The following is a 15030-nucleotide window of genomic DNA, read 5'->3' on the forward strand; positions in this document are numbered from 1 at the left end:
TTCTTTTTTTTGCTGGAGTCTTGCTTTGTTGCCAGGCTGGAGTGCAGTGGTGCGATCTCAGCTCACTGCAACCTCTGCCTCCTGGGTTCAAGTGATTCTCCTGCCTCTGCCCCTCGAGTAGCTGGGACTACAGGTGCGTCCCACCATGCCAAGCTAATTTTTGTATTTTTAGTAGAGATAGGGTTTCACCATTTTGGTTAGGATGGTCTCAATCTCTTGACCTTGTGATCCGCCTGCCTCAGTCTCCCGAAGTGCTGGGATTACAGGCGTGAGCCACCGTGCCTGGCCAGATGTTTTAGTTTTTTAGCCATTACCATGGGTAGACCTAGTCAGAAAAGAATTTCATTGTTTAAGATTTCCATTCTCTGATTTTTATTAGTAGCCAGCCAAAGAAAATAAAAAGGAGGTCAGGATTTTGGTGTTTATATAGAAAATTAAGGTGAAAAAGCCAGGCAGGTTTTTAAAGTGTGGAAATTAAGAACTATTCATTATCCCAGTGATTCTGTGGATGGATTTGTTAAAGTTGTGTTACTGTCTTGAGGGAGAGCATATCGAGATAGGAGATAATGTTGGTTGAAGGAAATGAGGGTACTTTCTGTTTGTGAGGTGTCAAGCCATGTCGTCAGAAATGTTAGTCACATGACTTTTTAAGCACGCCTTAAATGTTTTACCCACATATGTTTTTGTAAAGTTTTAAGTTTTTAACTGGGAAAAACAGACCTATATACTAGGCTTTATATATAGATATATAAATTGAAAATTACACATATACGTTTATATATGTTATATATGTTTATATATGTAATTTTATATATCATATATAGTTTTATATATGTATAAACATGTTTTTATATATTATATATGTATAAACATGGTTTATATTTGTAATCTTTCATATGGGAGAGAGATATATACCTTCTGTATATTAAAAATACATATCTATATGAAAATTATATATGTAAATATTAATTTGTTATACATGAAAATTATATGTGTAAATATTAATTTTATATAATATATAAATCATATAATTATACATATATAATTATATAAATACTAACAATTATATATAGGTTTTATGTAGAGAGAACTTAGTGTACAGGTCTGTATATAAGTTAAAAATGTATATGTTATATATAGCTACATCATATAATACATATAATTTTTATATATAATGACAAATACTTTATTGAAGAACAAAAAAAATTTCCATGCTGTCTCATACGATGGTTGAAATATGCTAAATTATATTACCATTTCATACTAAGGCAGAATGTTGTAGAATAGTAAATCCAAATGAGATGTCTCAGATTACTTAGGGCTATTACAACAGGAATGCTGAGACTTTAAAAAAAATGTCTGAGGCCAGGCGTCGGGGCTCACACCTGTAATCCCAGCACTTTGGGAGGCTGAAGCGGATGGATCAGTTTGAGACCAGGTGGCCAACATGGTGAAACCCCGGCTCCACTGAAACACAAAAGAACACATGGGCGTGGTGGTGCATGCCTATAATTCCAGATACTTGGGAGGCTGAGGCAGGAGAATTGCTTGAACGGTAGGCGGGGGTTGCAGTGAGCGGAGATCGCACCACTGCACTCCACCCAGGGTGACAGAGCAAGACTCTGTCTCAAAAAATAAAAAAAAGAAAAAGGCTGAATCATGTCAGAAAATGAAAATTGTAATGTTCTTAGTTTCAAAGGCCTTTGAATGAATAGCGTCAAAAATATTTTTTAAAAATGAAAATAACAATGTAGCAGATATCCTGGTACTTTAAAATGTTTAATAAATAATGCTTGTTAAAATAATTACTATGTTTAGCTGGGCATGGTGGTTCACACCTGTAATTCCAGTACTTTGGGAAGTCAGGGTGGGAGGTTTGTTGGCACAAGATCAAGATCAGCCTGGGTAACATAGGAAGGACGCCAGCCTCTACCAAAAAAAAAAAAAAAAAAAATTGGCCAGGGTGGGGGGCCCGTACCTTTAGTTCTAGCTATTGGCAACATTGATACAGGAGGATCCCTGGGACCCTAGAGTCCAAAGTGAGACCCTGTCTCTAAAAAAACAAAACAACAGCAACAGAACTGTATTTATATAAAAGTGATTTTTTTTGAAAAATTTTATTTTTAATTGATAAAAATGGTTTATGTGATATATATATTATGGAATGATTATATCAAGCTAATTAACTCCGAATTTTTTAACTTAAGAGATATTTAAAATCTCTCTCTTTAGCAACTTTCAAATGAAATGAAAGAATAAAAGTGATTTTTTTGGGGAGACATCTCACCCTGTTTGCCAGGCTGCAGTGCATTGGCACAATCCTGGCTCACTGCAGCCTCCACTTCCCTATCCTCAGGTGATCCTCCCCCTTCATTGTCCTGATTAGCTAGGACTACAGGCATGCACCACCACCACCGGCTGACTTTTATATTTCTTATATAGACAGGGTTTGCCATGTTGCCCAGGCTGGTCTCAGGCCCCTGGGCTCAAACGATCCACCTGCCTTGGCCTCCTGAAGTGCAGGGATTACAAGTGTGAGCCACCAAACCCAGTGAAAGTGTTATTTTTTAAATGACAAATTTAAGTCAAAGAGATTGAATGTTTGTATATATGAGGAACATTCCATTAAATAATAATTTTTAAAAAATTTAAATTACATATTTTGTCATTAAATGTTTAAACAATATAATTTCATTGATGATATAATGCTTGTTATTTTGTCAGTGTTTAAGATTGGTAATTGGGGTTTAAATTCACAACATTATTCTATTTAATGTCACAATTCACATTTTTATTTCGTATATCTAATAAGGAATACTTTTAGCTATAGTTATTATTTTTTTTGAGATAAGGTCTTCTGTGTTGCCCAGGGTAGACTTGAACTCCTGGGCTTCCGCAATCCCCTCTTCTCCACCTCCAGGTAGCTGGGATTACAGACACGTGCCACTGTACCTGGCTTGCTATAGTTACTTTTAATTCTTTTGTTTTTCAACTTTTATACTAGAGTTAGAAATGATTTACAAACCCCATTGCAGTTTTAGAGCATTCTGAATTTGACTATATATTTCTGACAACAACTTAACTTCAGTTGCATACAAAAACTATAGGGTTTTACTTCCCCCATCCACATTTTATACTATTGATGTCAAAGTTTACATCTTTTTACTTTGTGAATCCATTAATGATATGTCTAGTAGTTTTTACACTCACCATTCAGTTGTCAGACACCATTCAGTGGTTAGTCAGATTGTTATGAGCTAAAAGCAACTTAATGGGTATTTTTCAAAAATCATTTATGTCAATTGCTAATGGACAATCTCCTTTTCTATGCCATGATCATGCTTTTTTTTTGTTTTTTGAGACAGAGTGTCACTCTGCCGCCCAGGCTGGAGTACAATGGCGCAGCCTTGGCTCACTGCAACCTCTGCCTCCCGGGTTCAAGCAATTCTCCTGCCTCAGCCCCCCAAGTAACTGGGACTATAGGCATGCACCACCACGCCTGGCTAATTTTGTATTTTTAATAGAGACAAGGTTTCACCACATTGGCCAGGCTGGTCTCGAACGCCTGACCTCAGGTGGTCCACCCGCCTCGGCCTCCCAAAGTTCTAGGATTACAAGCGTGAGCCACCGTACCCAGCCTGATCATGCTTTTAAGGTGGCCGAGTAAGTACTAGCTGCTGGGACTTTAGTGCCTTCCTACTCGAATGTGTTAGAACATAGTTAGGAAGGCTATAGTGGGCAGGCGCAGTGGCTGACCCCTGTAATCTCAGCACTTTGGGAGGCTGAAGAGGGTAGGTTACAATGTCAGGAGTTCAAGACCAGCCTGGCTAACATAGTGAAACCCCATCTCTACTAAAAATTAAAAAATTAGCTGGGCGTGGTGGTGGGCACCTATAATCCTAGCTATTCGGGAGGCTGAGTCAGGAGAATCACTTGAACCTGGGAGGTGGAGGTTGCAGTGAGCCAAGATCGTGCCACTGAACACCAGCCTAGATGACAGTGTGAGACTGTTTCAAAAATAAAAAAAAATAAAAAGACTATAGTATTCAAAAGAGTAAAAAGCAGTGTGGTGTTTGCAGTAATACCTGCTTCTCAATTTAGCACTGGTGCTTATTATGGCTTAAATATTTTTGCAGTAAAATTTGTGTTAAAAAAAATATACTTTTTTTCTTTTTGAGATAGTCGCACTTTGTCACCCAGGCTGGAGTGCAGTGGCATGATCATGGCTCACTGCAGCCCTGACTTCTGGGTTCAAGTGATCTTCCCACCTCAGCCTCCCAGTTAGCTGGGACCACAAGTGCACACCATCATCCTCAGCTAATTTTTTTTTTTTTTTTTTTTTGTAGAGACAGAGTCTCCCTATGTTGCTCAGGCTGGTCTTGAACTGCAGGTCTCATGTGATCTTCCTGCCTCAGCCTCCCAAAGTGTTAGAATTACAAGCCTGAGCTACCACACCTGGCCACAATACTTTCACTATAACAAATACCATATTTGTATATACTCAATTTTAATATTAACTCAAAGTAGAAACAAAGCTGAATGACTGTTTTCAAATTCTCTCTGTTGAGTTTCCTTCTCTGTCTTGTGTGATCTCTGAACTTTTCTCCATCTTTGCTACTTCCTGTCTAGCACTTTCTTTTTTTTTTTTTATCAGCAGTTTCATTCAGATTTTTTTTTTTTTTTTTTTAGTTCTTTCAAAGGTGGAGTAGAAGTAGGCAGCAGGACAGAACTTCAAGCAGAGCACACTGGAGATGAGAAATTAGCAAAGCCTTTACAAAGAAGATAGTCCCCAAAGATCAGTCTGTGTGCATCATCTGCATAATTGTAGTTTGATCTCATCTGTAATGTTCATGACACTCCTAGAAAATTATACTTCAACATGAGAAAAGGAAAAGAACCAGTGAATTCATAGGGATGGAGGACACAGCATAGTGAAAGCAAGGATGAAACACTCTTTAGTGCCACCTCCAGTGCAGAATAAGTAACATTCAGCAGAGGCAGGCTTCATTTGATGATGAATTCCTATAATAAACTGTGCTCAGAATTTGTGCAGGTTTTAAAATCCCATATTCCAAACCCATTCCTTAGCCCCCAAGTTAGAAAACAGCTTCAGTTAAGAAAATTGTACGATATAACTTTACCAAAAAATTCTTTCCATGAAGGTGATATTATTATTATTGGCTTCTAATTCAATCAAATTGCTAAATGGCTTTTCGGTTGACTCCTTTCTTGGTTAAGGAGAAGATAGAAAAAAAATGAAGCCATCAGAAGTCACAGGATACACTAATTTTTTTTAATCTCTGAATAAACAGGTTGCCTATTTAAAAGTCTGTCATTTTTAAAGTGTTAGTCTCTCTCTCTCTTTTTTCAGAAAGTGCCAGAAAGAAGCAAGAAGGTATTGTTGGCAGTTCTCGGGTGTGCTTTGCACAGCACACCCCATCTCTTCCAGCAGAAAGTCCTCGGCCATTGAAGCTTCGAAGCATCCTTGACATGAGCCCTTTCACAGTGACAGACCACACCCCAATGGAGATTGTGGTGGATATTTTCCGAAAGCTGGGGCTGAGGCAGTGCCTTGTAACTCACAATGGGTAAGTCTGGTACCACAGGAATCAGTTCACTTGCTAGAATATATGACCTTTTTCAGTGGAATCTACATAGTTATGAGGGGAGCATGCAAGTCAGCTCCCAGATGGGAAAGTCTGTCAGAGAGTATAGTCCCAAATACAGGATCAGTCAATTAGATTTCACGTTTACTAAAGAATAAGAAAGATGTCATCTGCCTGCTCTTGGCCAAGCATAGTGACATTTGTAAAGAATAGCTCAAAGTTGGAAAAGAGGCATTATAAGATCTCCAGCATGAAAGCATGTTGAACTTAAGAGTGTTTCTTTTCCTAGGGGAATTATGGACCTAACCTATATGGAGCACTGCAAAAACCTGTTGTAGTTTTGTAAATGTTTTATTTTTAGTGTATACATTTCTAGTACACTAATTTCTAGATATTTTGCTGTTTAGTCTTTCAGCCAATATTTGATTTATTATGTAATGAAGGAAAGAATATATAATTAAATGAAATTTGTAAATTAGCTAAAAACCACCTTTAACGAATGCTTTGTTTCCTTTTGTCTACCTTCTCTACACGCAAATCTTTTATATTTATATAACTGCTAAGGACAAATAAATCCTCATGTATTAAAATGTATACATTGATAATTTGTTTTTCTGCCTTTTACACATGAACTGCCAGTGTTTCTCCGTTGACAGGAATATAGGAAAGAGACAGATGACACGAGGGTTGTGGAGACTTAATACGCAGAATTAATTTGGCAAATATACTACTTCATAACCACTGCTTTCTTTCCCTGGACCTGGGATCTGTTTCTTCACACTTCCTTCTTTAGGCCCCTTTATTTCCACTGTATATTGTTCCTTGTGGAACTTAAGAACATTGTTTTATCTGAAGGCAAATAACAGGCTAGAAAGGAAAAACAGAGGGTATGGATTATGGATTATGCATGAACTGGATGGCTAATCCTGAACAGCGTAAAGCTGGTTGAAATACTAGACACTTAGAAAGTCACAGCAGTTGTTTTTCTTTTAACTTTTTTTTTTTTTGAGACAGAGTCTGGCTCTGTCACCCAGGCTGGAGTACAGTGGCACAATCTCGGCCCACTGCAACCTCTGCCTCCCAGGTTCAAGAGATTCTCCTGCCTCAGCCTCCTGAGTAGCTGGGATTACAGGCTCACACCACCACGCTGGCTAATTTTTGTATTTTTTTAGTAGAGACAGGGCTTCACCATCTTGGCCAGCCTAGTCCTGAACTCCTGACCTCATGATCCGCCTGCCTTGGCCTCCCAAAGTTCTAGGATTACAGGTGTGAGCCACCGCACCCGGCTCTTTTTAACTTTTTTTTACAAAACACATTGGTGACAGAATATGTGACTCTTGTCTAGAGAAAAGAGGAAAAAAAAAACCAGAAAGGAAGGATATTTGTTTATTGAACGCCTTCATATTTTCTCATTTAACTTTGCAGGACCTCTGCAAAAGTAAGAAGTTATATCCCTACTTTACAGATGTAGTAATTAAAGTTTAAAAAGCTTTAATAATTTGCCCAAAGTCATGTGTTGAGCAAGTTGTGGTTCAGGGAATCACATTGCCTTTCCAACTTTTTTTTTTTTTTTTTTTGAGACGGAGTCTTACTCTTTCACCAGGCTGGAGAGTAGTGGCAAGATCTCGGCTCACTGCAACCTCCGTCTCCCGGATTCAAGTGGTTCTCCTGCCTTAGCCTCCTGAATAGCTGGGACTGCAGGCGTGTGCCACCATGCCCGGCTAATTTTTTGTATTTTAGTAGAGATAGGGTTTCACGATGGCCAGGATGGTCTCGATATCCTGACCTCAAGATCTACCCACCTCGGCCTCCCAAAGTGCTGGGATTACAGGCTTGAGCCACCGTGCTTGACCTGTCTTTCCAATTTTAAAACCCAGTCTCTTGCTACTATTTTGCACTATAAGTGACTGACAGAAACTCTCTTTCTTTGTGATTTCTTAAACTACTAAAACATTTTCTTGGCCAATCTATTAGATTGGGTTAGGAAGAGAAATATAAAACTAGAGAATTAGATGTATGTTTAGTGTTTTTCACCGTGCTAATTAAAATAACTCTTTAGGAATATGAAATCATTATAGAGGTAAAGCTCTTAATTAAAGGCAGGGAGTTTAGAATTATTAAATATCACAGATACCGATTGGAGAAGAGAAATATATCATAACTTATTACTCTTAATATTTTTCTTTGTGTAATATTGTTTGATTAAATAATGGCACCAACTTCGTTAAGTTTAAAAACTCATTAAGTACTAAATGGGGTAACTTTTCATAAAGGTTTGCTGGTCCTTGAGGCCTTTTATTAAATGCACAACTGGAACCTAAGCTGAGTTGTTACAAACTATTATTTGCTTCAAGTTGTTTTCTGTTCCTGGCATGGTTTTTTCTTTTATGTACTAACAAATATAAATGTTACTCTGTTGAGTTAAGGTTAACTATGATTACAGAGCTGTTATGGATTAATTTTCATATTCAGCTTGCTGATTAATTCCCAGGCATTTGGCAGCATAGATATTAGAAAGGAAAATGTTTAAAAGAAAGTGTAAAAATAATGAAGTATATAGGGCGAGGGGTGGATAGCTAATTAAAATTTTGTCCGATCCTGCTTATTTTATGTAAGAAGGGGTTGGACTTTTTCTAAGAGAATATGTTTAATTGCTTTCATCATATTTTCCTTATTTCTGTCTGTCAAGTAAAATAAATTGACATGTATACAGGAAGAAAAGAGATCATTTAGGGAAGCAGCTCGTGGGATTTTATTTTGTTTGAAGTGTATAAGGAAGTGGGGTGTTTTTTTCTCACCTAAATGATTTAAAACCCAGAAAGGAAGTGATATATTTTAATGGAGACTATGAAGTTCCGCATGGCTATCATTGATGTGTAGTTCATACTGCATCCTTAGAAGTAGAAAATAGTTATTTGAAGGAAGAGAGAGAACAAATCTGGAACCTTAGGTGCAAGGAGAAAAAAAGAATAGAGAGATGAAAGGAAAAGGTGTTTGTAAATTATAAACATTTCAGTTAGCTATTGATTTTCTGCACTTAATATTTTAACTTAGAATTTTTCAAAATCAGTTAATCTTGGTGGAATTAGCAGGGTGTTAATAGGAGTGACTCAAAACATTTTGTGACTAAATTTGGAAAGTATTGGATTAAATACAATCGAGGTTTCTTTACTGTGGAACTCCTCAGAACTTATAATATGTTGATAATTCTTTGGTTTCCAGATGGGGGTATAATAGGATACATAGTTTTCCAGACTTGTTTGAAAATGCAACTGTTTTTTGGTTGCAGGGAAGGATAGGGAAGAAATCATGGGAACCAGTGTTTCTTGGAACATACTTGGGAAATGCAGGGTTATGCCATGTTAACTCTTACATCATTGGTTTTTAGTCGGAAAGGAAACAGCAAATGATTTTTTATATGAGTCACATTTTACATTGTTTTCCTTCCACTCTGTCAAATTAATAAAGCAGCACTGTGGCCTTTTTATGCTCAAATCACCCTTCTCCATTAATATGTCTTTCTCCCTCTTTTAGGGCTTTTACTTTATAAATATAGAGATTACTTTGTAAAATTCTAAATTTGCCACTGGGTCCTGATACATTTGTAACTTTCCTCACAGTATATTTTGTGATTTGGCAGAATTTACCAATATAGATGACAGTGACTGAAATGAACCATTCTATATCATTGGAAAGAAAAGCATGAATAAGAAACTGGTGTTATCATATTTAATTAATTGCCAAGACTTTCACATTTCCTGACTACAACAATAAAATCAAGTGAATTGATGGCTTAAAAAAAAATAAATAAAAACCTGCAATGTTTAGTCAAGGAAGAACATCTCTTGAATGAGTGAATGTTCACTTTATATAGTGCACTTTCTGAGCTTTTTTGGAGGAGGAGGTTGCTCCCATGCTCCGAGAACTTTTCAATTGATTCTTAAGGATCGATACATTATTTTAAAAATAATAAGGAGAGAACATGAGCAGAGAACCCATTTCTGTCCTTCCCATTCTCTATCCTTGCTCACCAGTCTCCCATCCCAGTCATCAAACTAAGTAACTCTTTTACACCTGGACATAGCTATAGGAACAGGCTACTTTGAAGTCTCCTGGTGACATCCTTCAACTCTGAATATTCAAAGGCAGTTTAACAGGGAAGTTGACTTAATGAGATCATCAAGGAAATTTCCAGTCACCCTGAAGGGTATTTTGGATGGGCTTCCAGAATTGAAAGATTAAAGTGTTTTTAAGGTTTTTTTAAAATTTTCACTGTTTATATTGCCACATTAATTTCCATTATAAGACCAGTAACCATAATTTTGTTTTAATTAGAAGCAATCTAATATTTTCATGTATCCTCATTATTAGAATTTATGTCCATCACTTTGCTTGATGTGGTAGCAGTGACAGGCTAAATGAGAAAATTGTTATTTAGGAAAAAATGCATAAAAGTCCTTTTGATCCCTAATCATAAATACATTTTATTAATTTACTTTAAGAAGTGGCAGTCACAGCTCCTGAACATTAGGGAGCGTTTCTTTTGGTCAGCATTGTTTATTTAGTGCACATTGTTTTTAATTTTAATTTGAAATTATAGTAAAATCCACAGGATTTCTTAAGTCTCCTCACAGCCTTTTCCTACCTTTTCACCACTAAGGTAGATCCAGATGATAGCTGCTATATTGTGACATCATAGAAATTGGAAAAATATTTGCCCCTAAGGAAAGAACATTATAAATGACACTCTACATATCAGAGGTCTATAGCTGTGTATCAATATTAAGTTTCTTTTTTACTTTGCTTTGTAGTCATCTTCATTCGAAACTTTCATAATTATTATTTTTAATTTAAAAAGAAAAATAACCCACCAATATTTACGATTAGTATTGTGTCACTTTTGAAAGTTAGAATTTATGCAAAAGTAACTTGGAACTTTAAATCATTTCTGTTTTTATTTTCTAAAGTTCATGAAACTCATTCTTACGGTACATGTTTTTATTTTTTCTTTCTTTATCATGATTGGAAGCTCTTTTAATTTAATTTCTCACACAGTTATTAGCATAATAATCTGTTTCAGGATTGTCTTGGGGATCATCACAAAGAAGAACATATTAGAGCATCTCGAGCAACTAAAGCAGCACGTGGAGCCCTTGGTGATTAGATATATCAGACCTCCTCATAGACACCTTAGAACAGGAAGCATGAAACTTGTGAACTGTTGAGTTCTCCCTTTCCCAGATATCTGCTGAACAAAAATATCCTACTATGCTGCCAATTACATTATATCTGATAAAACATGTCTGTAAGATAAATTTAGATATGTGTAAAATCCCATTCATAGAAAGTAAGCAAAAGTTAACATCTCTCATCAAAATCATTCGTTATAACTTCAGAACTGTAAACAGTTTGGTGGTGGAATGAGTGAATATTATTGGACATTCTTAAATTGAACATGGCAAATCTGTCTACCTCAGTGGATACACCGGTCTCAGAAGACTCCTGACTGGTTAAAAATACTGACCCATCCCCCCAAAGCCCTTTTTTAAAAAAACTGTTTCCTGACCTTGTGATAGTCTTATGGTAAATCTAAGCTCCTAAAGGATTTTCAAGGAGCTTAGCAATTAGAATTGCTTCCAGTTAAACGGATTTTTTAACGGGCACACTACCTAGAGTGCAATGTGTATATGATTTGTGATCATAGCATTAGTTCTTTTTCTGCTACACCCTGCATATCTTCAAAGTCACAGTGTGTGTCCTGCCATCTCATTAGTGAATCATACCTAGATTATGTGTGTGCCCCTTTTGTATGATGTTTCTAGAACGCTGTAAGCAGCTTTTAGAGTCAAGTGCATTCGTTTTTACTGGCTTTATGTCCTAGTGGTTTCATGAGTACAAATTTGAATGATCTTACTGCATAACATAAAAAATGTCTGGCTTTAGCAATTAATACCTGAAATTATTTTGCCCTGCAATTGTCATACCTGTATGAAAACTGTCCCAGTTTGCTTAAGTACACAACTGATTATGTATTCCTGTTGTATGCTAATATTTCACAAATGTTTCATGCATCCTTTTTTTTAAAAACTACTAACCAAAATATTATCTTAGCTACTCATTCATTCTGCTTTCTGCTTCACCTACAATAATCTTTTAGGACTGCCTTCTGATTTTTCACCTATCTTTTAATGTAAGCATTAACAACTAAGACTTTCATAAAAGCACTGTATCTTAATTTTTCTGGCCAAAGTCAAAAAAGGAAAACATTGATAAGTGTCCTAGAAACTTGGGTTCTTTTATAGATTTGTTCTTGGGGCTCTGATGTTTGGGATCGAAGTTCTGTGTTGATTATTTTATATGCATTTTATCTCAATAGTATGTGCTTTCATGAAGATTTTGCATACAAGTGGGCAATCCTTAAATTGTCTTTTAAAAATTGGTTAATATTGGTTAAAAAAAGGAAAGTAGTGAAGGGATTTGGTCATCAGACATTTGACTGCTTTCTTGATATGATGGAAATGAATTTTCCTTCTCAAATGGGATCACTATCATTTCCTGTTCATACATTCACCCATTTTTTGTTACTTTTTTGTTGGCATACATTAATCAAAATAGCTGTACTTCAGTGAGCCATGCAGTCCTCAGATTCTCAGTGGAAAGGCTGTCATACAATTAGTGACCGTAGTCACTTTTTATACCAAAGGATGGTTGCTGGATCATTTTAATATCTTTACCAATAAAGTACTTTTTGGAAATACAAAATCAGGCTGCTTGCTCTGCTCTATTCCTGTCAACAAAAAGGATTTACTTATAGATGTAGCTTGTTCTTTTATTTTTCCCTTTTATTTCAATAGCAGTCTTTGTTTATTCCTTTCAGGCGCCTCCTTGGCATTATAACAAAAAAAGATATCCTCCGGCATATGGCTCAGACGGCAAACCAAGACCCCGCTTCAATAATGTTCAACTGAACCTCATAGACGAGGAGAGAGAAGAAACGGAAGAGGAAGTTTATTTGTTGAATAGCACAACTCTTTAACCTGAGGGAGTCGTCTACTTTTTTTTCCTCCTTTACAAAAAAAGAAAGGAAATCTAAAAGCCGGGTTTTTGCAACAAGGTTTGCAAATGATGCTGGTGGAGTGGAGGAGTTGTTTGGGGAGGGAAAGGAGAGAAGGAAAGGAGTGAGGTACTTCCCGTCTAACCGAAAGCAGCAAAGCAACTCCTTGTTCTGCACTGGATGCATTGAGCCGAGGATGTGCCGTGATAGTGCAGGCTTGGCCTCACCAGAGATGGCAGCGGAGTCCTTGCGCACCTGGCCCGTTGCTCCAACATTGCAAAGACACATTCTCAGTCCCTGTTTCTGGAGGGATTACTTTGAATTGAGCCATCTATAAAACTGCAAGGTCTTGCCCTTTTTTTTTATCAAAACTGTTGTGTTTCATTCACGAATTGTATAGTTAAGCATTACCTTTCTACATTCCAGAAGAGCCTTTATTTCTCTCTTTCTCTCCTGAGCTGTAACAAAGCCTCTTTAAATCGATGTCCCCTCTTGAAGCAGTCCTTTCTCATATTGAGATGTACTATGATTTTACTGAGATTTCCTCACAAGAAGGGAGTGTTTCTTGTGCCATTAACCATGTAGTTTGTACCATCACTAAATGCTTGGAACAGTACATGTGCACCACAGCCAAGGCTGACCGAACAGGTAAAATCTCGAAGGAAGCGTGAACGAAATCGCTCATCGCATGCCATGTGGTTCAAAACTGGAAGCAGGGAAGCTTGGTTTTGAAGGATAAACAGTTTTCTTTTTTGTTTTCATCTCAGACTTTATGGATAATGTGACCTGGTCTTATGCAAATTTTCTATTTCTAAAACTATGATATACAAATGCTGTTCAGCATAATTAAACAAAATGCTGCTGCTTTGATAGTTAAGAGAAGGAAGTATTCTGTTTAGCTGTATCTGGTATTAATTGCATGTTAAAACACTGGAATTTTGTAATTAAATTGAAATTAGATCAGTCATTCTTTTCTTTTCGCAAGATATCTCATGGCTGACACTGAAGAAGAAATGTAATTCATAACTTGCACTAAATGTATATTTTTTTTCTTAAAAATTTACCATTCTTATTTATATTTTTATGGATTAAAATTTATAAAATACAGATCAGTTAATATTGCACTTAAGTAATTTTACCTTTCTAATGTGATTTTTATAGAATAATTCAGACTTACAAATATGGAGATGTGAACAAAGTTTACAGTGGGAACAAAGGTTTAAAAAGAGGTGTGGTTCTCTCTCTGTGATCCAGTGTGTACATAAACCTTTCTCTGATTTTTCACTGCCATCCTCTGGATTCTGTCTTCTGACCTGTCCATTTTGACCCATTAACTGGAAAGCTGAAAAACTACATTACTTTGGAGATTAAAACCAAAAGTTACATACTGTTTACCTTCTTAAAAAGAAATTTGAAAACAATAGAATTGCAAAGATAGCAGTTAAAATTTTAATCTGAAAATAACTGTGGAATCTTGGGCTAGGTCACATCCATATTTGAAGTGATCAATGATGGTTTGAACATTTTTGCAGGATGAGTTAAAATGCACTGGAGTATATTTGGGATTTTTGTTTTTGGAAGTGTCTGCTTTAATCACAGGCTTAATTCACAGTTGGCAAAGGCAATTTACTCAAAGGACTGGCCTAAATATTCTGTGATTATGCATTTTTGATAGGAAAATGAAGTTTTGCAGACATTTTCTTTTCATTTTTTTTTTTTTTTTTTAGACAGTATCTGACCTTGTCACCCAGGCTGGTGCAGTGGGGCATGGTTTTGGCCCACTGCAGCCTCGACCTCCTGGGCTCAAGTGATCCTCCCGCCTCAGCCATGCAAGTAGCTGGAACTATGGGCATGTGCTGCCATGCCCAGCTAATTTTTTGCATTTTTAGTAGTGATGGGGTTTTGCCTTGTTGCCTAGGCTGGTCTCAATCTCCTGAGCTCAAGCAGTCTGCCTGAGCCTCCCAAAGTGCTGGGATTATAGGCGTGAGCCACCGTGCCTAGCCCAGACAGATATTTTCTGAAACACAACTGGCAGTCATCAGTTTTTACATTTGGAAAGTGATTCTTTACTTCCTGGTTTTTCATTATACCTGTTAAGATCGGCAAGACCCTGAAGACTTATAAGGTGATGAAGCCATATAAGAATGAGGATTGAAAGTTGAGCAAAATTTTCGAGACTTTGGGAAACACTGTTAGCTGTGCTATCTGCCTAAAATTAGTCCTTATTACTTCCCTCCTTTGACAGGCTTCAGGTTTTCTTCATAGCCCTTTCAAAGTTTGTGTGGCCATCCAGAGTAAAATCATTTCTAAATGATAGTTGTGTATATCTCAAACTTGTCTTAATTGTATCTGCTGTGTGCAAGGTACTGC

At 36.7% G+C, this 15030-nt stretch overlaps 1 protein-coding gene across 4 annotated transcripts in view; it reads left to right on the forward strand.

The window, feature by feature from the left end:
* The window catches only part of CLCN3 (chloride voltage-gated channel 3), a 100142-nt gene extending 86076 nt beyond the window's left edge, over positions 1–14066 (forward strand). For 2 of the 4 annotated variants that reach the window (XM_032298647.1, XM_032298648.1), the window contains 3 exons: positions 5372–5588; positions 10687–10762; positions 12484–14066. In XM_032298647.1, coding sequence (XP_032154538.1) covers positions 5372–5588; positions 10687–10762; positions 12484–12642 — 452 coding nt within the window. In that variant the 3' untranslated portion in view covers positions 12643–14066. The remainder of the gene's footprint in view (positions 1–5371; positions 5589–10686; positions 10763–12483) is intronic. The other 2 variants (XM_032298649.1, XM_032298650.1) reach the window with 2 other exon arrangements.
* Positions 14067–15030: the final 964 nt, after the last annotated feature.

Source organism: Sapajus apella, unplaced genomic scaffold (assembly GCF_009761245.1).
Source record: "Sapajus apella isolate SASKATOON/1434 unplaced genomic scaffold, GSC_monkey_1.0 scaffold39, whole genome shotgun sequence".
In the NCBI taxonomy this organism is placed as follows: Eukaryota; Metazoa; Chordata; class Mammalia; order Primates; family Cebidae; genus Sapajus; species Sapajus apella.